At 36.1% G+C, this 24,276-nt stretch overlaps 1 protein-coding gene across 15 annotated transcripts in view; it reads right to left on the bottom strand.

The window, feature by feature from the left end:
• Positions 1-24,276, bottom strand: part of ablim2 (actin binding LIM protein family, member 2) — a 69,500-nt gene that overhangs the window by 38,853 nt on the left and 6,371 nt on the right. For 8 of the 15 annotated variants that reach the window (XR_012369263.1, XM_073866915.1, XM_073866909.1 and 5 more), the window contains exons 1-2: positions 21,422-21,624; positions 6,437-6,592 (exon numbers count right to left, since the gene is read on the bottom strand). Coding sequence is in view for 11 of the 15 variants with exons in the window: in XM_073866915.1 (XP_073723016.1) it covers positions 6,437-6,592; positions 21,422-21,437 (172 nt within the window). In the remaining 4 variants the exon portion in view is untranslated. Of the gene's footprint in view, positions 1-6,436; positions 6,593-21,421; positions 21,627-24,276 lie in introns of those variants that run through there. The other 7 variants (XM_073866904.1, XM_073866913.1, XM_073866908.1 and 4 more) reach the window with 4 other exon arrangements.

Below are 24,276 nucleotides of genomic sequence, written 5' to 3'. Positions count from 1 at the left end.
GATTTCATGTGTTCTCAGTCGAGACTTGCTTGGTTTGTGAATGATATCTTATGGTGTGTAGTGCGCTTTCATGACCACATAGCGGCACTCCACACACTATAGAAGCAAAACGGTTAAATTGTCGATTTTTTTGTCATCATCGTCGATTTTTTGTCTCTCACAAATCTGTTAAGGTTTTAAAACTCTTTTGTGGCCCTAGCTTAAGTCACACCTGCTCTAAGATTCAGATAATAGCAGAATCTTGCCTTACTTTACAAACATAAAATCATGTGCAACCACTCTTTCTTTTTTCATAATCTCACTCCCATTTCCAGGTTAAATACAGAATTGCAATGCTATTGCATTGTTTTCTCAGTATAACTCTCATATAACCCCATGTGCTGCTTTCAAAACACGTGCTATTGGAATTATCGTGAATAGAAGTTTCCTAGGTAAAACACCCTCTGATTTCGTGTTTACCTCTGCAAAGTTCGGAAACAATTTTGATACCCAAGTTGGCACGCCTCAAACTTAAAAAAATGAAAGGATTTCTGCTGCAACAGAATTGCTTGATAGTTTTATCTGCAATGGATTCATTGCCTTGTCATTAAAGTAGTACATACTGTGTTTAAATAACATTTTCCCAAGGGATATGCAAGTATAGCTGCCTTCCTCCATTCTTTCTGACAAAAAAATCAGCTGAACACAACAAACTCGTAATCATGATTTCAAAAGTGGGAATTATCAACTTTCCGATAGCACTTATAGACAGCATGACTCCACACAAAGCCCTAATAAAATGAAAAACACACCTGCATCATCATCTCCATCTGGAGCCTCAACTGTGACAATCCCCTTGAAAATCATAGTCCTTGGCATACAGCACACTGTGTCCTGTTTAACCTGCATCTGGGTGTCTCTAAAGACTGTGCATTTACACACTGACTCGATAACTAACTCATGAGCACCGATGTGGGTGTCCTTATATAATGAAGTAACGCAGACATGTAACTACTTGGCTGTGTACATTGCAAAGAGATTAGGATATGATGCGTTAACACAACTTAAGCACATTAAGGAATATCCAAACCACTGCACATGAATGGTCTGGGCTACAGGCCAAACAGAACTGGTGCAGTGAATAAAAACTTCTGAAACAGCAAAAAAAGTCACACCCACATACAAAAAGTTATACAAAAAAAGACAAGGTGAACCACATTACTTAAGTAAAAAGAGAGTTAAGTGTATGTGTTTACAGTTCATTAGCCTTTATGGTAATCTATTATTAAATGCATACTTTCCACTTTGGGCGTCAATAGCAGATAAAGAAGGGCTGTTTCTCAATTCCAAGAAAGCAAAGAACGGACTTGCGTTCTTGTGAGGACTGGTCTTGCCAGGCCACCTTGAAAGAACGAACTCAGAAGGTCGCGAGAACACAGAACGCACTGTGAGAATTGACCTCCCCAGATTTTAGCACGCAAGTCTGCACTCGATGCATCCTCGATATCAAGAACACATACGAGTATTTTCATGCGTCCTCTGTACTTCGACAGTTAATGATGACGCAGAGCGAGAACACAAGGATGCAAGTTCGCTGAAGAACGCATATTAAGAAACAGCCAAGGTATTTGTTTCACTCTGCAGTACCAATTTTTAGCATGAATAATATAAAATGTATTAAATAACATACTTAAATTATCTTAAAGTTGGAATGCACCGATATGAATACCGATAACCGATAACTCTTTATATTTGGGGGCGATAACCGATATATATATATATATATATATATATATATATATATATATATATATATATATATATATATATATATATATATATATATATATATATATATATATATATATATATATATATATATATATATATATATATATATATATATATATATATATATATATATAGGCCGATAAATATTCATATTATTTTCACAATAAAAAACTCCCAGGCCGCAAAGACATCTTTGCGCTAGACTAGCATACTCTTCTTAAGCCCGCAACATGTGTCATCTTCGTGCTATGTCACAGAAAGCACCAATCAATACTCCACATGGCCAGCAATGAGCAAGTGAAGTGGTTCAACAAACCAAAATAATCCAGAATTTATCGGCTTTCATTTATCGGCCTAATTTTGCTATCAGGCCGATAACTGATAATATTAAAAAACCATAGGGTACTATGCAATGGAAAAGCGCCATTTGTAACCCCTGATGTAGAGTATGCCGTAAAGATCAGCTGCAGGCTGTGGAATGAGATAACAAACAGACAATAAACCTACACTATTTATCAAGTGTGCGTGTGAAAGTGATGACAGTTGTGTGAGAGTGTTTGTGATGTTTTATGTGTACCATCCATACCCCAGTAACCAATAACTCATCTTAGAATGGAAGAAATCTGTAATTGTCATTTTACTATAAACATTGAAATTCATGTGATAAGTGGAACATTATGAGTACATTTCCCTAATGGGTACTACAAAATGAGACCTACAAAGTGTGCCATTTATTAATGCTGAAGTCTAGATCTGAGCATTTCCACTGTTTCTGCTGAGCTGCTTGACTATAGAGGAGCCTTGGGCACAAAAACACACAAGGCTTTGTCCTTCAGTTGGAAACAATTTACTTTTGCGTGTCATTTAGATGCAGTCTGGCAAGGTTTAATTTAACTGTGAAATTATGTGTTTAAAACTATTGAAACAAAATAACCAATTATACACTTGATTAATTCCTTCTGCTACACTTAAATTCAATGCACATTCTGTTTTTGATATCTTGTTTGTATTGTAAACGTAATTTGCCATTCACTGTACCTGACTTTCCATCATTATTAGCATATTTGCCATGACACTTTGCAATGACAAAGTTCAATGTGATTTAATCTAAAAACAATGCTTAGGAAAGCCCACGTCAAAGCATGTATTACTGTATATGTGAGGTTGACACAAAACACATGCAGTATATAAGACTTTATGATTCTCCAAAATGAGCATGTGGCCCGGCTGGCTTGCATAAGTGCTAGAAAAATATCCACTGAAGAAATTTTAATTCAGTAAGAATTTTAAGTTGATCATTTCAAAAAAATTCCCAAGACGAGTTATCAGATTACTTTGCTATGGTCTGCATGTACGTGGATAGTTTTCAAGTGTGTGTCTGTGTGTTGAAATCACTACGGGATTCAGGCAAATAAAAGGCAGCTGTGATTGTGTTTTTAGGAGGGTGTAGGCCACACATTTTTGAAGGGATGAACATATTTCGAAATATGTGCAGGCATATTTTACAAGGTCCTTAAATTACTGATATGCGATATGAAAAGCTATCACTATTCAGTGTAAATATTATGGAGCAGTCTTCAGTCTAACTGATGCATCTCTTCCATACATAATGTGCAAGATCTGTTACCTATAAACACTGTAAAAAAAATTTGCTGCCTTCAAAATTTTAGTTAAATCAACTCAGATTTACAAGTCATGTCAACAGAGATGAGTTGTCACAACTTATAAAGTATAGTTGAGAAAAGTCAACTTAATTTTATAAGTTATAACAACTCACCTGTAGTTATAACAACTCATCTCTAGTCAAGATAAATAATAGTAACTTGTAATTCCAAGTTGATTCAACAAAAAATTTTAAGTATTTTTTACAGTGTATGAACTAATTAATGTGTTTATAGTGCTATAGTATCCCCTAAAATCGAGTAAACCCTAAAATGAAAGTGAACATGCTTAAACTGAATCTGAGACCACTTCATTGTAAAAAAAGTAAGTTTTTTCGCATATTTCCAATGAAGGTATATTAAATTCTTACCTATAAAGATAATTTTATTATCAGCATATCAATTTAAATGAAATGTTTTACTAAAAATGAACACATTTAAGAATTCAAGTAAGTTTAAAGAAATTAACATAAATGTCACAAATTTGCTTATTTACTTATCTATTAAACTTTATTAATTTTCAAAATCATCTGTTTAGATATATTTCTAAGAAAATATATGCACATTTTAAATAACTGACATATTATGTCAGTTTTGAGTATAGTCTTGCAGTTTTGAGTCTAATCTTACATCAAGTAGTGGGCGTGCACCATCCAGATTTAAGGAGAAATGAACTCCCCACTGTGTTAAAAAAATAGTATCCCTATGTTGTCATGGTGTGCAAGAAACAAATACAGGCGGTTCTGTGATAACCTTATTTCCCCACGAGTCTCTGTATTTCTGCAGACTTCCATACGAAGGCTGCCAAACATCTTGGACTGAAGCAATATCATCTGGTTTGCTTGATGATTTACATAACAAATAAGTTGAAGGGGGTGTGACAGAACACTGTGTGTTGGAAAGACACACACCCACATGTTCTGTGAATGCATACACACATTCCTACAATGACTCCTATATACATTATACTCCTATATAAACATTATAAAGCTAATGACGTATTGCAGGTTGGCAGAATCATTAAGGACTTAAGTGACTAAACTGATACTTTCTATTACTCTGAGATGTAGTTTTTACCATTGTGTTTTATATATATATATATATATATATATATATATATATATATATTTCTTTGACATTCACTAACGTTTTGAAATATGGGGGCTACCACAATAATTTTGAAAGTTACAAAGGGGACTATTTTTGGCATCTGCATAATATTTAATTGCGCCTCCTGCAGCCTTGTTACAGCAGCAAAGTTTTGATTGTTACACCATAATGAGAGTATAGTTCCTAGCCATATCGGCCTAGAAAATCGCAACTTTTAATTTTTTTGTCAGTCTTAATACACGATGTAACTACAGATAAGTCAAGTTTTAAATAAGGAAAAATATCGAAACTCTTGGGTTATTTTTGAGCGCGATGCTAAATGGTCTAATCAGATTCAATGGATTGTGCTAAGCTACGCTAAAAGTGATACCACCAGACCCGAAGATCAGCTGAATGGATTCCAAAATGGTAAAAATCAAATATTTATCTCTAGGGGAGCTGGAAAATGGGAATATTATCCAAAAAAGTGGAGTGTCCCTTTAAGAAAGAGATTTGTTCAGATTTGGAAATGTCTTTCCCTATTCAAGTAGATAGGACTTTGGTCTTACAAGACTGAAATAACTGCTTGGGTTGCGTTGCAAAGAAGGCCACCTGGTGATGTGACTTCCCTAAACAGACTTTGAACACTCTCAGCACAGACCCCAAAACAACGTCCCTCAGGGTAAACTATAGATATTGTTAAAAGGTAAAAACCCCTCTGTTCATATCTTTTTTCATACAGATCCCAACGTTAGACAAAATAAATTGTAAATTAAATAAAACTAGATGTATGCCAAAAATTGTGTCTAATTATTTTCCGTAATAAGAACATTTTCACACAAAAAAAGACAACAAACTACCCTAAAACAAGTAGGGCTGCACAATTAATGGAAAAACTAATCGGGATTACAATTACGTAAAACAATACAGCTGTCCATTTGTGCTCATCTCTATGCATTTCGGAAGTATGTTGGACACCAAATACAGTGATTGATTTTAAAAATGATAAGTCAATGTGTCCTTGCCTAGCCATTCATTGTTTTTATGTTTGTTTGTTTTTTGACTACCAACATGATTTCCATAATTATTTGTAATTTACATTGATTATTTAATTTCATTTTGGATGATATAATTTACCATGCAGCTGCTTCACATAAAGTTATAAAACATTTCAAAACTTCAATGTAAAATGTATTAATCAACAAGAATAACCGCGATTTCAATATCAAGGTAAATAATAAAAAATTATGATTTTTTTTCTCAGAATCATGCAGCCCTATAATCAAAGCACAACACATGACTACCTCTGCTTTGTGTTTTAAAACAGCTACCCTTTATAAACCAGCATTAAATCTGTAAACATAAAATAATTTTATTAGTGGTCTGCTGAAACCACACAGACTGACACTTTGAGACAAGAATAAATGTGTTAAACTCAGTAAAGGAGCTCATATTGTCCGAAATCTGGAGTCACCTAGCAACTGCGGTCTGTGTTCACAACATTATCAAACTGAAAACAGCCGGTGGGAGACACATGTACATAGGCACACATGCCGACGAACACATATTAACACCCATACACTTAGACAAAACAGGAAGCCGCAGTCACCCACCTGTCATTAACTTTAGCTAACTTGATGAAACTAGATAGCAAACAGATAAAAAAGTTCACTTCTATTATATTTTTCACCCCACCCTGAACAACCACACAGATTTATTGGGTTATTATTCGTGTGGTATTAGGACTGTCCTTAAAATAAAATCCCAGTGTTTACCTTACAGTACTCTCATCAAATTTGACCTTGAAACTTTCACCTCTGTTTAAAAATGCTTTTCAAGATTCCAACTATTATAAAACGTTCAGCAAACACAATACAAAGGCAGATGAATGGACTGGGTCCTGGCTCACACGTTACCTTTGCAAACAAAGCACTTAATGTGGAAGTGTTTGTTCTGCACTCTCAACACTTCGCCTTTGCAGGACTTGCCACAGTTTTGACATGGGACGGGGCCGCTCTGCCGTGAGCCCTTCTGCTTGTCCAGTGGACTGTGAACAGCCTTCTGGTGAAATGCTGTGGGGAGAAAGGAAAAATGTATTACTAATTCACACAGAGAAACTCAAAGAAAGTATAAATGATCAATGGATAACACTAATAACACTAATCTGAATATTGGAGGGAATGTGTCTCCCTTTATCCATAAAGAATTCCAGATAATAATAATTAAAATATGAAAATCAGTGTTGGAGATATTTAAATTTGTCTACAATTTTTTTATTTATTTTTAATGAGTATAATATTATGCTTTTCTTTACTCACAAATGTGAATGTATATATACACACACATCAAAAATGACTCTCCAATGCCTGCATGCATTGTCCAGATGTGTAACACATTACTATTTATAGTCACAAGCATACAACATGATGAGTAAAAATAGATTCTATTAGGTTCTGTTAGATCAATGTAGTTGTTTAATGGGCGGACTCACAGAAAAAAACTCTGGTGGCTTAACCCAGTGGTTCCCAACCTTTTTAGCCCTAAGTACCCCCACAGCCCTATCAGTAAGGCTCAAGTACCCCTTCATCGAAACTAAACCAAAGTTGTGTTTTAAAGACAAATAATTAGTAATTTTAATTAATTATTTAATTTTAAACATTCAAGTAAAAAGCACTGACTGATTAAGCATGTTTATTTCATTAAACCACTACCATTGCGATCAGTGTTTGCATTTTATCAGCTCATTTGCATTTTAAAAGACACACCCAAAAACGGCACATTTTGCTCAGGCCTACAAAATGGCAATTTTGACATGCTATAATTAATTATCCGTAGGGTGTTTTCAGATAACACTTCACATATGGACTCTGGGAACGCCAAATACACATTTTACAAATTAAAAAATTTCATCATATGACCCCTTTAAGGGCCAGATTTAGTAACAGCTTGCGCAAACCATCATTTTGGCGTTAAATAACGACTGAACTTACTAAAGACACGCAATAGATATTTAGCTCTGAAAAATTTTTGCGACCTTATTGCATATGCATTTGTGGAAGTTTTCCTACATTAACATTAATGCGAGGAGAGTATTACATTTTGCCAGTGGAACATACTTTAAAATTAATATATAGTTTGCCAAGCCATGCTATGTTTAATTTGCTGGAGAAAAGAGGAGGAGAAGTCACGAGGAGAAGTAAAATCAGGTATTTCAAAACTTATTTTACCCTTCATCTTTCGTCCTCCGGTTCATAGTGTACTTTTACTTAGCTGGAATTTCACACTCTGCAGTCCGCATTTTCATTGCGATGTCCTGCCGAGGTCTCTTATTTGCGACCCTGTACTAATTTGCGCTGCTCTTAGTAGATTGCAATGGTCATTATGGAAATGTGCTTATGTCATTATTGTGCCTGTGTATTTTATTTGCGCCTTTGTAGTATATTCCACTCGGCGCTTGTTTGGAATTGAGCTCTCACGTCCTTTTTAGTAAATGCCCTAAATTTACTAAAATCTCAATTTAAGTTATGATAATTAAAGTGTGCAAATAAGTTAAATTATTCTGTTCAAATATAAAGAGAAACAAAATGTGTTAAGGCATTCTCTATAAATACAAAAGACATCATACGGGACAAAATATGTTAGCCAAAAACAATGCAAACGTTTTTTTTCTGCATAATTTGAAAATGCAACGGCAGCGGGAATGAATATTATAACATTATTTAAACATTAATTATATTTAATAAACTGTGTCTTTAGAAACTATTCAGGTTCATTAAAAATAGTCAGATCATTCTTGAGTTGGACATCGCTATTGCGTTTTGGATCATGCAGCGCATTTACTCTTGACGGCTAATTATATTAATGATAAGATTAAAATTACAAAGTTGTCCTTTTTACAATGCTTTCCTCACAAAAATCAATCTTAGGTGACTGGACAAACGAAAGACATTTTTATTAAAAGTAAATGAGATTAAAGCAAAATGTAAATCTTTTCGCGTACCCCCTGGAAACTCTTCACGTACCCCCTGGGGTACGCGTACCCCCGGTTGGGAATCACTGGCTTAACCTATTAGTAGTCCTCATATTAAACTCTGCTTGTGTTTTTGTCAAATCATAAAATCTCAACATAAATGACATCTGATTACATTTGGTGGTAAATGGTTGTAAGTGTAAATGCCCCAGGAGCTATTTTGTTTATACAGGGGTAGCACCAAGCATTTTTACTTCATATGCCACTTCAATTTTAAAATGTGAGCCTTGCACCCTTTTACCTACTGAGAATAACAACACAGTTCGCACGATTATCACAGGAACTTCACAACAGACGTGAATGACGCCAGAACGCTCTTTTGTTATATTTAATCCGTCGTTTGCGGCTGTTTGTACACATTATTCACACCTACTCCATTACAAAGGCGTGTAAACCAGACAAACACTTCATAATACAGTCCAAGCTAGAAAAAGACCTGCAACCTCTTTTAAAGGGTGTGAAGTAAAACTGGTTTCTGTGGGACATCCTATTCCATTCTGAAGTGGGATTTTCACAACAGTTGTTAATGATGTAAAAAGTTCAGGGGATATACTTCTATAGAGAAATTAGTTTTGCTTGTTCACATAGACTGGGAACAAGTATTTGTTCTCATTCATTTAGTGAAGCTTTAGCTGTTAGTTTCAGCTTACGCATCTATAGCTGTGTGTGTGTGTGTGTGTGTGTGTGTGTGTGTGTGCGCGCGTGCGTGTGTGTTGTACATGTACCAAGTCATAGAGGTCACAGTTTAAAATCTACTGTAACTACTAATAGGTATGATTTTACTCAAAATTTACACCTGATAAAAATGTGCTATGCTTTATAAACTTAAACCATGCCAACAACATGTTCTTGTAGACACTTTGAGAGAAGCTGTAATGCTAAAGTTGAAGTTGCCCTGCCCTATAGATCTGGTAAAAAACTGTGAACTTGTACCATAATCCAACCACTCTAATAAAGGTATTAAATCAAGGTGGAGACAGTCTGCTGACACAGTACAGTTTGGTTAAGGTCAAATATTCAGCACATGATAATGCATTTTGAGTTGGCAGTCAAATGAACACTGACTGAATATAGTAATTTCATAAACAGTATAATAAATGTAACCCACAGCCTTCAGGTAGCTGATGATACCCAAACAAAAAGAGCACACGCAAAAGAGAGAATATAATGCATGCACTGTAAAAGGTTTTGGAACAAACTCAACTTTATTCTGCTATTTCTGACTAGACAGCATTTCACCTCCACGAGAAATCTCCTGACATTTTAATTTTGCGAGATCTCATCGTAGAAGATCTTGTCACACCCCTAGTGGTGACATTTCACTACACTTCTTTTATTTATAGAGCACTTTACAACTGCACCAGCAGACTGTACAGTCAAGATGCACAAAACAGCATAAAAATACATGCAATTAAAGAAAACATAAAACACACGACTTCAAAGAAAACATACATTAAAGCTCTAGCAGAAAATGAGTCGCCAGTGTGTGTGCAGAAACATCCTGTTATTATACAAATCCACGTATTCTTCTTTGTGTAATCTCCTTTAAACCACAACAGTTACACAAAACAAGCTGTTGGGAATCCTCTATCAATGTGATGTCACATTGATTACGCCCCAACCATTACCGCTCACAGACCCCGCCTTATGAGCGCGTAGTTCAACCTTCTGCCAGAGACACGTGTTTTGATGTAGTCCAAAGCACATGTGTAAGCGCTCTACCCCATAATTTGCATATGGGGAGGGGAACATAAGCTTTCTTTGCATTATAAGAAACATACAAAAACATCCCGTTTTTATTGCAGCCATAAATGGCCATCGTATAATGAAATATCTGTGGTTTATTTTGAGCTGAAACTTTACAAACACATACCAGAGACTATTTTCATATTGCTGAAAACACCTAGGTTAGCGGCCCTTTATTAAGACAACAAATACTAGCCAACCCTCACATAGGCTAAAGACAAAAATGCTTGACACAGAAGTGTCAATCTTTGATTAATTGTCGATAAGAATTAAATCGATAAAACGTAACGCTGCTATCACTGATCATTATTGACTAACGGAGGCGCTACACGCTACACGCTACCCAAGTTGACTGTTGTGTGTTTTCTAATGGAAGTTTGCCATCTACATATTATAAGCATCTTTGCTGAAAGTACGCTGCAGGTCTAAGCTGAGGTGATGACAGGAAAAGTGCCTTTTTTTGGATATAACTACAACAAATGGTGTTTCAAGACTCGGAAAGCGAGGTAAACAACTAGAAAAATAACACTTGATGATAATGAAACTTTTATTTTGACATGTCATGGACGCATGGACTTTCATGCGACTGTTGCAGAGTGCCCATGTAACAGTACATTCACACAAGGCGTAAGCATTGACGCTTCCTATTCACTTTTTTAATGGGTGACGTCATGCGTTCCGGAACTGAATTGTGGATCCGTCGGCGCCGCGTCACTGCCGTTGCTCACGGCAGAAGTTGAACATTTCTCAACTTTTTAAGCAGCAACCGATGCGTCAGCCAATCAGATCGCCTTATGCAAAGAACCTAGGCAGAGCCAGCCAATTACGTTTATGGAAGACCAGAGCATGTGTTGCGGCCACTGTGATTGGCCGTTGGCCACGCTACAGACAAGCCTTCCATCAAGCGTTAATGCTTTCGCCCCATGTGAATGTACCGTAACCGGAGTTATACACCGTGTCTAGTCATTATATTTTATTTCGAGATAAGTTTAAATGTATGATTTTTTTCAAAACACCAACTACATTGACCCACTAGCATGTTATTTAGACAAAATAAATATATTTGAATTTGCGTGAGGAAGCTGGCATTATTACGCCCACTTCTATGTCATTGGCTATATCCCACTACAGTAAAGGCTTATTGCATTACAGTTAAAGATTATTCGATTGGATTTAAACTATCATCAAATGGGAAATTACATGAATTGACATCCCTACTTGACACCAGATTTAAAAACATTTAAAGACGTAACCTCCCTAAGTTCAATTGAAAGACTATTCCAGATGCTCGTACCCGCAACAGCAAAGGCCTGATCACCTTTGGACCTGAAACTCGTTCGAGGGACAGTAAGTTATAACTTAGAAGATCCTCAAGACCTAGATGCTTGGCGAAAGCCAACAAGTACAACCAAATAAGCAGGCTTTAAAAATGTACAGCAAAATTTTCTATTTTATCCTAAAGTCCACTGCCACTTGAGAGAGGACAAAATAGGAGAGACAGCTAAACAAGTATACACTGTAAAAATACTTTGCTGCCTAGGGTGACCAGACGTCCCGAAAAATTCGGGACAGTCCCGAAATCTAAGCTGCTGTCCCGAATCCCGAATCCTGCTCTAATTGTCCCGAAAATCATACTGAACTAAATCTTAATCCGAATCCCGCTTTAATTTCCCCGAAAATTATACTAAAGCAAAATCGTGAGTAGTAGTTGTCTGATAAAACATGAGCGAGGAGGTTAAGTCATCCTGCAGCCAGCCCCCGCCGGCTGCCCATTGGCTGCAGCATCTTGGTTTTATACTGTAGGCTCTCATTGTGCTGGCAGCAGTTAAAACCTCCGCGAAATATGCTGACGTTGTATTGTTTCTATTAATGTATCTTATTCATCTATATGCACAAAGACAATAGGACCTTTTTTGTTTTATAGAGTTGATTAAGAGAGCGAAAGTTGCAGCAACCGCGAGGACAGTTGAAAGTGCAGGCAGTGACAGTCAGTCGCGTGAAGGAGTCAGATTGGTCGAGGGCTGGCAAGGCACTTTGTTAAAAAAAATTCTTCTATACGTATTATATAAATGTATACGCATATGTACTTATATTAATAAAAATAGGATTAGTTCAGTAACTTCAGTTTGAAATTCCTTATTTTTATTATAAAATAAAGAAAACTATTATTGTATGAACTATTATTGTATAAAGTATAAAATACTATACGTATTATATAAATTTATTTATATGCATATGTACTTATATTAATATGATTGATTCCGTCTGAAATTCATTATCTTTTATTATTAAATAAAATTAATAAATAAAACTATTATTGGATGAACCCCCCCCCCCCCCCCCCCGTCCCGAATTTCAGCCAATCTCATCTGGTCACCCTATTGCTGCCTCAACATTTTTTGTTGAATCAACTCAGATTTACAAGTCATTTCAACTGATTATTATTTATCTTGACAAGAGATGAGTTGTTTTAACTACAGGTGAGTTGTTATAACTTATCAAATTGAGTTGACTTTTCTCAACTATATTTTATAAGTTGTGGCAACTCATCTCTTGAAGGCAGCAAAGAATTTTTTAAAGTGTAGGTATTGAAACATATTGAATGCTCAAAAACTTTTATAATGTAACAAACTTCATTGTGAACTTATGAAAAGAATTTGGGTAATTTTATAAGCCTAACCGCAACATCTCTGATATGATCCAAACAAAGATGTCCACATCATATCTCAAAAACCCATATAAGCCTGACCAGCTAAAGGTCACTGTAAAGGAGGGGTTGTTCCACATGTCCCTATACACCCGCATTTTCTTCGGCTTGTTCGTTTGTAGAGACAGAGTCATCCATCTTTAAGCAGGTTCTCCATAAATAGAGCATCCACTCAACCCATGGGATTCCATCATACCCAGCTACATTGAGCTTGAGGTCCATGTGGATGGTTGACATGTTTGTGTTTAAGACTCTCAGATTTCCATTGCAGGCTCCTTCTGCCACTCACCTCACCAGAGGTCTCTTAACCATTTATGCGATAAACCAGGTTTTGGGTGAGATTATAAAATAGGAATCTCATTAATGTTAAAACATTCCACACCAATACTGTTACTAAACATCATAAATCAACATGCAATGTACTGCTATAGTTGTTAGTTACTGTATATAAGATCCCATGTTACTCAAATATCACATGGTCCATATCAAAGCTATTCACCGTTCCTTCTACGTCATACAGCGGGGTTTACATTTGCACCTGTCTGCATTCATCTACTGATCACCACACCTTCAGTTAATTCACACCGACTGAAGCATACAAGTTGACGTATGCAATTCAAATCATGTCTCCTATTTGACCTCAGTGTGACCTAACACTGACATCACTTAGTAAGGTTAGAGGCTATGCAAGTTGCAAGCCAATGAGAAGCATTCAATAACAAAAAAAGAAAAAAAGGTGTAAAGACAAACAGAAATAATGAAAAAGATTCAGGACAAACCTGTTTGTAATACTACATGGCTAAAAATATGTGGACACCCAAACAAACAACACACCCACATGTGCTTGTGATCGTGAACTTTTAAACCACGGGAATTTAAGAGGGAATTTTCTCTCTTTGCGGCTTGTGGGAAGGCTTTTACTAGATTGCTGGACCATTTGGTCTCATTCAGCCACAAGAGCATCAGTAAACCCAGTCACTGATTTTGAGCAATGGTTGACTCACTGTTGCTATTGCAATTCATCCCAAAGGTGTTCAGTGAGGTTCTGGTCCAGGTATTATGCAGGACCAGACATGTTTTTCCCACACCAGACTAAATAAATCTGTTTTTCTGGGTATTGTCATGTAAGAGAAAAAAAGTACGCCCGTGTCTGGTTTTATGATTGATTTTACACAATTGCTATTGATGGGTGTAGCTGAAATAACCGTTACTTAGAAGGGAACATCCCATACTTTTGGAGAAAAATTCATAACACAATAATAAAAATGTAAAGAATAAAATCACTTTAGCACCAAATGCTCAGTCAAAAAGTCAAGTCTAACCTGAAAACCTAAAGTACCTACAGTACTGTATATTCTCAAAGACACTTTAGGGATGTCATGCCACTCGACGGTCATGTTTGCAATGTATCCGTGGAGTTATTTCAGTAATGCAAGACCAAAGTCCAACCTGCTTTAATGGGAAAAGAAAGATATCTTTAAAATTGCTTGCTAAAATCTCACTTCTGTTCTTAAGCTCAAATTGTGCAAAAACACTTTTGTTAAAGAGCACCCATTTCATTGCTAAAAAACAATGTTGTTTGGTGTATTTGGTATAATACAATTTATAAAACGGCTCGTTCTGGTTCTTCATTCTGATTGGTTGAAACGCGTTCTAAGCCGTGATAAAATACCCCGGTAAACCCACAGTTTCAGACCGCATCACAAGTATCACTGCGCCACTGTTACTGCGTACTGATTTATGAAAATAAACACCACAGTCTTTAATCATATTTACATTTTTCTGCATTTGCACAATTATGGCGATATCCAGATAAATGTCATAGATATTGTTGAGTCATTTCGTCAATAAAGAGAAAACGTTCTCTGGGTTGTTTTTGTCTTAAATGGATATTTCCGCTTACTAGATTGGCAATCTTACCCAACTTAAACACTGGCGCATTTACTCAACACAACAGCGTTGTGGTGGATTTTTAGCGTAACGTGTGAGTTTTGATGGCTCTGAATCTGATCTCTTACAAAAGTTCTTCACAAAAATGGAATTATCTCCACTTTTGAAAATTTAAGAGGTGATAACTGATAAGAGAACAAACGAAAGTAGGATGAAACGTTTTTTTGTTGTTGTTGTTGGAAAGCGGATGGTCTGTTCTTTCATTTGATATTTTATGTTTATTTAAAGAAGATAGCTTTTCTGGCATTAAACTAAAACTGGGTCGGGCAACTTAAAAAAAAAAAAACACTGACGGGGAAAGAGTTAAGCATGCTTCCAAGCATATTTGATCATCACTTCAACAGTTGCACCATATAAATGTTAATGTATATTTTAGATGAATGTTGATTTATAAAAATAAACACCACAGTCTTAAATCATATTTTCATTGTGTCTTTGCTGTGTCTGTTGCTTGAGAATTGCGCTCTGTTGCAGCCACACTTGATTCTGAGGAACTACTTTGTTTGGTGGAAGAGCAATATTTGTACTAATATAATTACAACTTATTTGTGTTTCATTTTGTGAAACACTGCTATGCACATGAAGTAACCGTTTTATAAACGCAATAAACCCCCGCGAAGCAGTGGGGTTACAGTGCATTTTATAACAGCTAAGGGGGTTTTAGGGACTCCATATTTTTTATTTTTCCTGTAAAAAATGACAATCGTTTCGCCAGACAAGACCCCTATGCCTCGCCTGGGATCGTTTATAGTCCTTTGAAAAAAACTGTTACGTGTTGTGTTAAGTGTTAAGTGTTGGTGTCCATTAAAGTCCAGCAAAATGAGAAAAATCCCGCAATGTCCCCCTCAAAAAACACAATTTCTTCTCGACTGAACAAAGAAAGACATCAACATTTTGGATGGCATGGTGGTGAGTGAATTGTCTGGATTTTTCTTCTGGGAAAATGGACTATTCCTTTAAGACCTATAAATGGATGTTTGGTCATCACATGGTGATCTTAACTAACTGTCACACATCCACAAGAGCAAACACATCCAAGTCATTACACAACTGTTGGAAGACTCTCAGTAGCATCTGAAATACCTGTAGCACTTATAGTAAACAAACTTTCAGGCCTCTTTAATGCAGAACAACAGTCAATCTGAGAGAAGAGTTGGAGAAATGAAATATGAGAGCTAATGGAGTTCTAACTCAAAGCTGATTTGATCTTTAATGAATGTTTTTTTAAAGTTTAACCTCCACTGTACACGATTTAGCGCTAACTCTCAGGTGCTTTTGAATGCACACAGGAGATGATGTAGTTTCACAGTGTTCTTAAATGTGCACAATTGGAAGATCAATAAACGTAAGTGCGCAAATATAATATGTGGCATTGTTAAGCTCGCCTTTACACTTTGACAACGGGTGACTTGGTTTGAGTGCTTTCAATCCATTACTGTGCATCTGTAATTCCTGTTTTAGGCCCCCCAGGCATTGCCTTAAAATGGGGAATCCACACTTAAGACTGTATGGCTTTCAAATCCTTAATCCATTTTTGAGGGTCATCCTTACTCACAACACAGCTGTGTGAATGTTATATGTTTAGATTTAAGCAAATCTTGAAATATTTGGTGTGACTTTATTCTGTTGGGCAAGAATTTCCTCCCACTTTTGTATTGATGACAGATGAGCAGATCTCCAGCCATCTGAAAATTGTCAAAAGACAACATTTATCTCTAGACAATTTCGCGGTTTGTACTGATGCTACAAATCATAGCTTTGACATTACTGTAAACACATACTGAGTACTCACAGCTTGTAAATATGGTTCACAGCTGTACGCTGGAAGGATATCAAAGATATTGAATATGACAGTATTAAAGAAATACTCCACTTTCATAAAATTAAAATCCCGATAATTTACTCACCCATATATCATCCAAAATGTTGATGTCTTTCTTTGTTTAGTCAAGAAGAAATTAAGTTTTTCGAGGAAAACATTCCACATGCGTTTCAACGCAGGTTCAAAGGGCTCTAAACGATCCCAAACGAGGCATAAGGGTCTTATCTAATCGTCATATTCGGCAACTTCTCATCTTGCACTAGCCGTGTGATTCGCCAACGGGACCTTACATATTGCGTAAGCACGTCAAACGGTCATGCATGACGTATGCGACACTACCGCCCCAGTGTTTACACGTGTGGAGAAGGAGGACTGTTTTGAAGTTGTTGTGTGTGGAATGATACTAATTCATGTCTCTGTGTCAGTATTGTTTAAAGTGGTCTGCAAATTTGCGTTTCACAGTTATGGTTTAAAAGTGCATTTTTTTTTCTTGCCGAAAATGAAAATCGTTTTGCTAGATAAGACCCTAATGCTTCGTTTGGGAAACTGCAGTTTTAAACCGCATTGAAACTGTAAACTGTTGGGTCCAATAAAGTCTGTTAAATTGAGAAAAATCCTGGAATGTTTTCCTCAAAAAAAAAAAAAAAATTCTTTTTGACTAAACAAAGAAAGACATACACAACTTGGATGACTTGGTGGTGAGTAAATTATCATGATTTGTTTTTCATGAAAGTGGAATATTCCTTTAAAGAGTAACTAAACCCTAAACCAACTTTTTTAGTTAATGATCTGTAAGAATGATACTAAAATCAATGAACAGAACTAATAAATCAACTTTTTTGACATTTGGATATAAAGTGTTTCAATACTACAATATTTGGTGTAAAACGTCTGAGTGCTGCCCTCTTCAGGTTGTACGGTGGCTACTGCAGTTGAATTTTCCTATTGGATGTGGGGTCCAAAAAATAACTTGTGACGTAAGCAGGTTCAAGCTCACCACGCCCTTGTTATGATCTCACCACACACTTGGTATGAGCTTAGTTCGTCCCCTCTCTCTCTGTTGGGATCTTCCCACTTTTCTTGCATTTTTCAAATATTGCCAGTGGGTGGAGTCAGGCTCTGACCAGGGGTTTAGTTACGCTTTAAGCACTCCTATTAGTAATAAGGGACAATGCAACTCTCAATATGGCTGTTCTGGTGACAGAAGTCCCTCCTTTTAGTTAAAACAACTAATCATCATCAATCAATAAAAACTGACGTTTATCTCACTGTAAAATTCCTTGTGCACATACATTTTTAAGTTAATCAATTTGATATTAAAATTATTAATTTATTTATTTAATAAACTTGATTTAATAAATTATTTCAACTTTCTTAACTAGTGAGGAGTTGCTGTAAATTATAAAATAAATTAGAAAAACCTAAGCTAATTGAACTTCATTTTTATCATTCATAACAACTAACTAATTAAGAAAGTTTAAATGAATGGTAAATTCAAGTTGATCAAACTTAAAAATGTAATTTATTTTTTACAGTGGGGGGAGGAGCTCTATATAGTCATGTGAGACGCTTGCCAAACTGTGTGCTTGCGCAGTAGCTGAAATTACCTTAAAGAGCACCAATGGTCCGATTCACGACTTTACATTTCCTTTGGTGTGTGATTGTGTATTAGTACATGTTAACGATATGCAAAAGGTACATACCCCAAAATAAACAATGACACGAGTTATCGTCTTCAACTTAAATCTCTTTTGTTGGACTACAACAAACACACGGATTGTAGGCAACAGTTTACTTCCTGGGATTGTTGGTGTAGTAAAGACCGACATTATCATAATTCCTCCCGCTTGCACTTACAGCCTGTAAGTTAACTCCTGTTAGCATTGCACGCAGGCCCGGAGTGGCCATAGGGAGAACCGGGAGGATTCCCGGTGGGCCGGTCTGTTTTTTTTGGCCACGAGGGCCGGTGTTGTCATGCCACCGCGTATTTGCGGGTGAGAGATGTCCCCGCCGCTTTATGCACAAGTTGATTGTGTCCCGAATCCCGACCACTTATTGGAAGAATTCTTGCATTAGGGTTCATTGACATCTAAAACGCATGGGAAACGCAGGACGTGCCGCTGTCTTCTGGTTTTTAAAGCGCATACTTGAACACGAGTTTTGTTTCAGACGTGTCTATATTGAGTGCGCTTGCCGGCCGCGCGTCTATATTTAAAATAAACTTGAGCGCGTCTTTTGAGTGCGCTTGCCGGCCGCGCGTCTATTATATTTAAAATAAACTTGAGCGCGTCTTTTGAGTGCGCTTGCCGGCCGCGCGTCTACTATATTTAAAATAAACTTGAGCGCGTCTTTTGAGTGCGCTTGCCGGCCGCGCGTCTATATTTAAAATAAACTTGAGCGCCTCTTTTGAGTGCGCTTGCCGGCCGCGCGTCTATTATATTTAAAATAAACTTGAGCCCGTCTTTTGAGTGCGCTTGCCGGCCGCGCGTCTATTATATTTAAAATAATCTTGAGCGCGTCTTTTGAGTGCGCTTGCCGGCCGCGCGTCTATTATATTTTAAATAAACTTGAGCGCGTCTTTTGAGTGCGCTTCCCGGCCGTGCGTCTAGTATATTTTAAATAAACTTGAGCGCGTCTTAATACAAACGGGCTGGCCTCTAAAAGGAAAATAATTTACAAAACGTATTTTTTATCCAAGTCATAGATGAATTCTCTATTAATAGTCATTATTCATTGTTTATTGCAAGAGGAACAACAATCTATTTGATGCAAAACTCATTAGTTTATTTGAAAAAAGTAGTTTCAAAAGTATATCCATGATGTTTTCTTTTTTTTAAACACAATGTAGGCCTACCTTAGCCTACGTTATTTAGCAATAGACATGATCTAAGTACTAAAAAAATAAGATACAGATTTTTTCCATTTCTTTCCAATGCATACTTGATAAATCTTGCTTGTGTATATCAGGGGTTTCCAAACGTTCTCAACCCAACAGTTAATCTCAAGACTCACCATTTTTTAGAAATAGAAATATAGAGTAAAACACAAACACATTTGTTTCCTTTAGTTTTTGAATAAGTTTACTTTAATAATATTATGGTCTTATGGTAGGGCTGCATGATTATGGCAAAAATTATAATTGTTTACTGCATTTGCATGGAATATGAAATTATATATTTGAAAAATACAGTGAATTGCAAGGCTGCAGAGAACAGTGCACTACTGCAGACTTATACTAAAGATATTATTTTAATATTCAGTCGTAAACTAAAGTGGGCCGGCCTAAGGCATGAAACTCCAGGGCTGAAAATGAGTCCCACTCCGGCCCTGATTGCACGCGAATCTTTCAAACATGGTAAGGAGCGTCACATTTCTTGCTGATGTCAGAGGTATTCAAACCAATCACAACATACAGATTAGCTGGCCAATCAGGGACAGTTTTGAACAAAATTTGTGCGTTTCAGGAAGACAGGCAAATCTGGAGCTACAAAAGTGTACAGTATGTGTAAAAGAATGTTTTTAACCATAAACCACGCGAACACTAAAGCAATAAACCCCAAGAGCAGTGGGTTACAACAATATTTTGTAACCAATTATGCCTGCTAAAATCATTGTAGTGTAAAAAAAATCAAAAGAAGTGATACCTCAGTTTTAGGCATGCAAACCAGAAAAAATAATCACATGCTTCCCTGCCAGCATCCATACCCTCCCCTCCACTCGAAAGGACAAACATGTGCTCTTCAAAAAGGACAGATTGTATCTTAGCTCCTAGTGAGCAACAGTGTGTCTTTCTGCCAGAATCATTTTTAATAGGGAGGCTGTTGTTGTTTTCATAAACAACCCTCAAAATAACCCTTGCATTACAATATAACAAATGGCCAAAATCACACTATCCTTCAAACGCATAATATTTTACAGTATGACAATTTGTCCATTCCCTAGTAGTTGAATCCAAAGAGAAACCATTAAACTATGTATGACTTGAATACTCATATCCAAAAAATGAACTGTGGTTATAATAGTATAATTAGTTCTCGTTACATAATTTTTTATAATTTGAGTGCCATTTGTATTACCACAGTTTTACAAAAACAAAAAAACATGGTTAAACTGTGGTTACTGTAGTAGGATTATGCGAAATTCGTGGTTACTACTATGGTTTTACTAAAAACAGCATATTTAAGTGATGGTTGCTGACTGTAGTAAAAAAACGGTTAATTTTTGTAAGGGTACAAATCAACTCTCACAGCCCAAAATTCAATATCAGTTAGGAACATTAACCGTATTTTATTAAAATAAAAGTGTAGGCTAGTCATATTTTTGGTGGATTATCCTTTGTATTACCGTAGTTTAAATAAAAATGTCATTGTTAAATTATGGATAACGTTACATAGTGAATTTATGATAACGGTAGCCTACATTACACATTAATTAAACGGTTAGTGTTAGTAAAACCATGGTTATTTTTTATAAGGTTATGACGATAAACTCTAAATACTCTTAGCCTAATGATCATAATGCTGAAAATTAACATTATTATTGTATAATATTACAATTATATTAGAACATATGACACTGTCAAACGTGCCCACTGCCAAAACACACTCGTTATAATAAAAATCTGAACAGTTAAAGCGCAACATTACCTTTTTCCTCAGGCATCGTATCGCGTAATTAATATCACGTCTGTAGTGAATATATCGACTGAAGTGACTGCTCTGTGAACAACAGATATCCGACAGCGTTTCAATGCAGGGTCTCATACATGATCAGCTGAGGCAGCTCTCGCTGAGCGCGACAGAGATACAGATGCAGCGCGAGCGCGCGCCCGTGTCACACAGATACTACAGGAATGAGGTGCGGGTCACGTGATTCCCGCCTCAATGTCGAGCAGCAGTAGCAGCAGTCTATTATAAATAGAAGCTTCTCGATCAAAAACATGACACCCCTGTCCAAATATCCGAGGGCGTTCACTGTGTTTCCCTGGGTGAGGTGGCCAGCAGGATTATTACTAAGCCCAGTTAGGAAAATAGTCGGATTCAGGCATATGGAAACAACCTGATAACAACATCCCCTATACGAAAATTAACCATGGTTTGCAAAGAAACCACAACTTTACCATCGTCTCACTACAGGAACCATAGTTTAACCATGATATAGTAAAATGATAATCAATTCAATACCATAATAAAACCATGCATGTGACAAATTTTGAATAAAGCATGTAAAAGATTGTATAGATTTAGGTCTTCTCCTTAGACTATCTGCATTATTGTGAAAACAATTCAGTTTTGTTTGATGCATATTTAAAGTTATTTTATATTTTTTCACAATAGATTTTTATATGAATGCCAACTGTTGCAAACCACGAGTCTCACATTACAGGAAGGCTAATGTACTATAAACTCCCTCCCTACCCAATTACACAACTTTGCATAAACGATGTAATAGGAAAATTATTACGAAATCCTGAATTTCTTGCTTTTATTGAATTTGTTTGGAGGCTTGCTTTCTAAAACCTTTACACTGTAGTTGTTTGAATGGAAGTAAAATAGTTACAATAACCGAGATGTTGCCATCAGACCCCTATTAGTAAGACCACACTTAAATGCAGAAAGTTTTCAGATTCAGATCAGAGATTTATGACAGGTCAAGGAGGTATTTCTGAACTGCAGAACGTTTCACACACCCAGTCAATTTAATTAAGCCATTATGATGGCTTGAAGAGGTCATAGACTCCAATCCTTTTCACTTCAAAAGTGCCCTCACTGTCGCTCTAGCTCTCTCTTTAGCGCACTTCAGTCTTTGAAGTCTAATCAAAGAGCATGAGTCAATGTCATAATTGAATCTCTCACTCACATGTTCTCTATAAGTCTCTAATAAAGTGAACTGGTATCTAGCACCTGTCAGGAGGCTTTGTGATAATAACCTCAGCAGACAGGGTCCATTTCGAATGTTTGCAACACTTTATACAAACTATGACAAAAATATTAGCCCCATTGGTAAATACAAGCAAAGAAAGCTGTGAAAATAAATCTATAATGTTTCTAATTTTAAGCTTTAAAAAAATATGATGTTTGATTAAAGTAAAACAATGAAAAGTGTGGGGGGATTACACTATGAAATATGTTTTCACTAACACTGGACACAATTTTTCGCCTCCCTAGTGGCCAAAGACTCTCCAAGAATCACAGATGAACTTCAAAAATCAGTTAAAACCTGCATCTATATGAAACAGAGTTTTTTTAAGCAAGAACACAAAATACCTTTGGTGCCAATTTTATACCAGAGGTCCTGGACATCTTATTCAGAAACATGGCTTCATGGACTATAGACTGTTTCAGCAGTAACAACATAAACAAGCGGCTTTCATGGAAAACACGTAAATTCCAATAAACTTCGCGAAAAATAAATAACAAAGTCCTTTTAAAGTAGTTTATTATATAACAAGCAAAATAAACAACAGATTACGTATAGGTAATAATACCTCATTGAAAATAACAAATATTTTGGTTTCCTATAGGAAAGGAAACCAAAACATTTGTTATTTTCAATGAGGTATTTGTTCAAGAGTTCAGTTTAGCAACTAGTCAGACCATTAAAAAAACAAAAAACTGAAACCAGAAGTAAAGATCTGACCAGATGCGTAATCTCGTCATACCACGTGCGTCTGATGAAACCGTCTATCAAATACCAACAGATGGAAGAAGTCAAAACCTGACTTGCTCTGCTAGAAATCTTATAATAGGTTGTGGTTAAATCTTTCATTAACACTGAAAAAAAAATGATTCATTAAATTTACTCAATTTTTAAGGTAAGTGGTTGCAAACAATTTATTTAAGCTACATTTAAACAAAAAAAGATAAGTAAAATTTAATTAAAAAAAGTTTGTTTAAATGTAGCTTAAATAAATTGATTGCAACCACTAACATTAAAAAAATTGAGTAAATTTAATGAATCATTTTTTTTCAGCTAAGACATTGGTTCAAAACAAACATCAAAAAAAAGAAAAGAAAAGGGGGTCACCGTGCACAAAATCAAGGTTCTGCCATAGCCATCCCAGTTCCCTGACTTTAACCATACAGAAAAAGAGAGAGCAGCTACATAAGGGAAAAAAGAAATCCTGTATGCACTTGCCATGAATTCTTCAACCTCATCAGACATTATTCTAAAAGACGACTATGAGCTATATCCATGCAAATTGAGTTAGCAAAGTGGATTAAACAAAAAGGGGCCAATACTTGTGTCCAACATGTATTTGAGAAAAATATTTTTTATGATGTGATTCTGCCCTCTCCTTCAAATACGTTTGATCAATATAAAAATTCTCAAAAATCCAATTTTGAAATTAGAAACAATGCAAATTTATTTTCCTAGCTTTCTTTGCTCATGTCTTTAACTGTATTTTAAGGTTTAAAACTGTATTTTAAATGGTACGCAATCAATTATTGTTACATTTCTGTCAACTGTTTCAAATTGTACGCATTGAGTTTCAGTTTAT

The sequence above is a fragment of the Misgurnus anguillicaudatus genome, chromosome 4 (assembly GCF_027580225.2).
Source record: "Misgurnus anguillicaudatus chromosome 4, ASM2758022v2, whole genome shotgun sequence".
Taxonomy (NCBI): domain Eukaryota; kingdom Metazoa; phylum Chordata; class Actinopteri; order Cypriniformes; family Cobitidae; genus Misgurnus; species Misgurnus anguillicaudatus.
The sequence above is the reverse complement of the archived record's forward strand: the minus strand, read 5'-3'. Positions and strand labels throughout refer to the sequence as shown.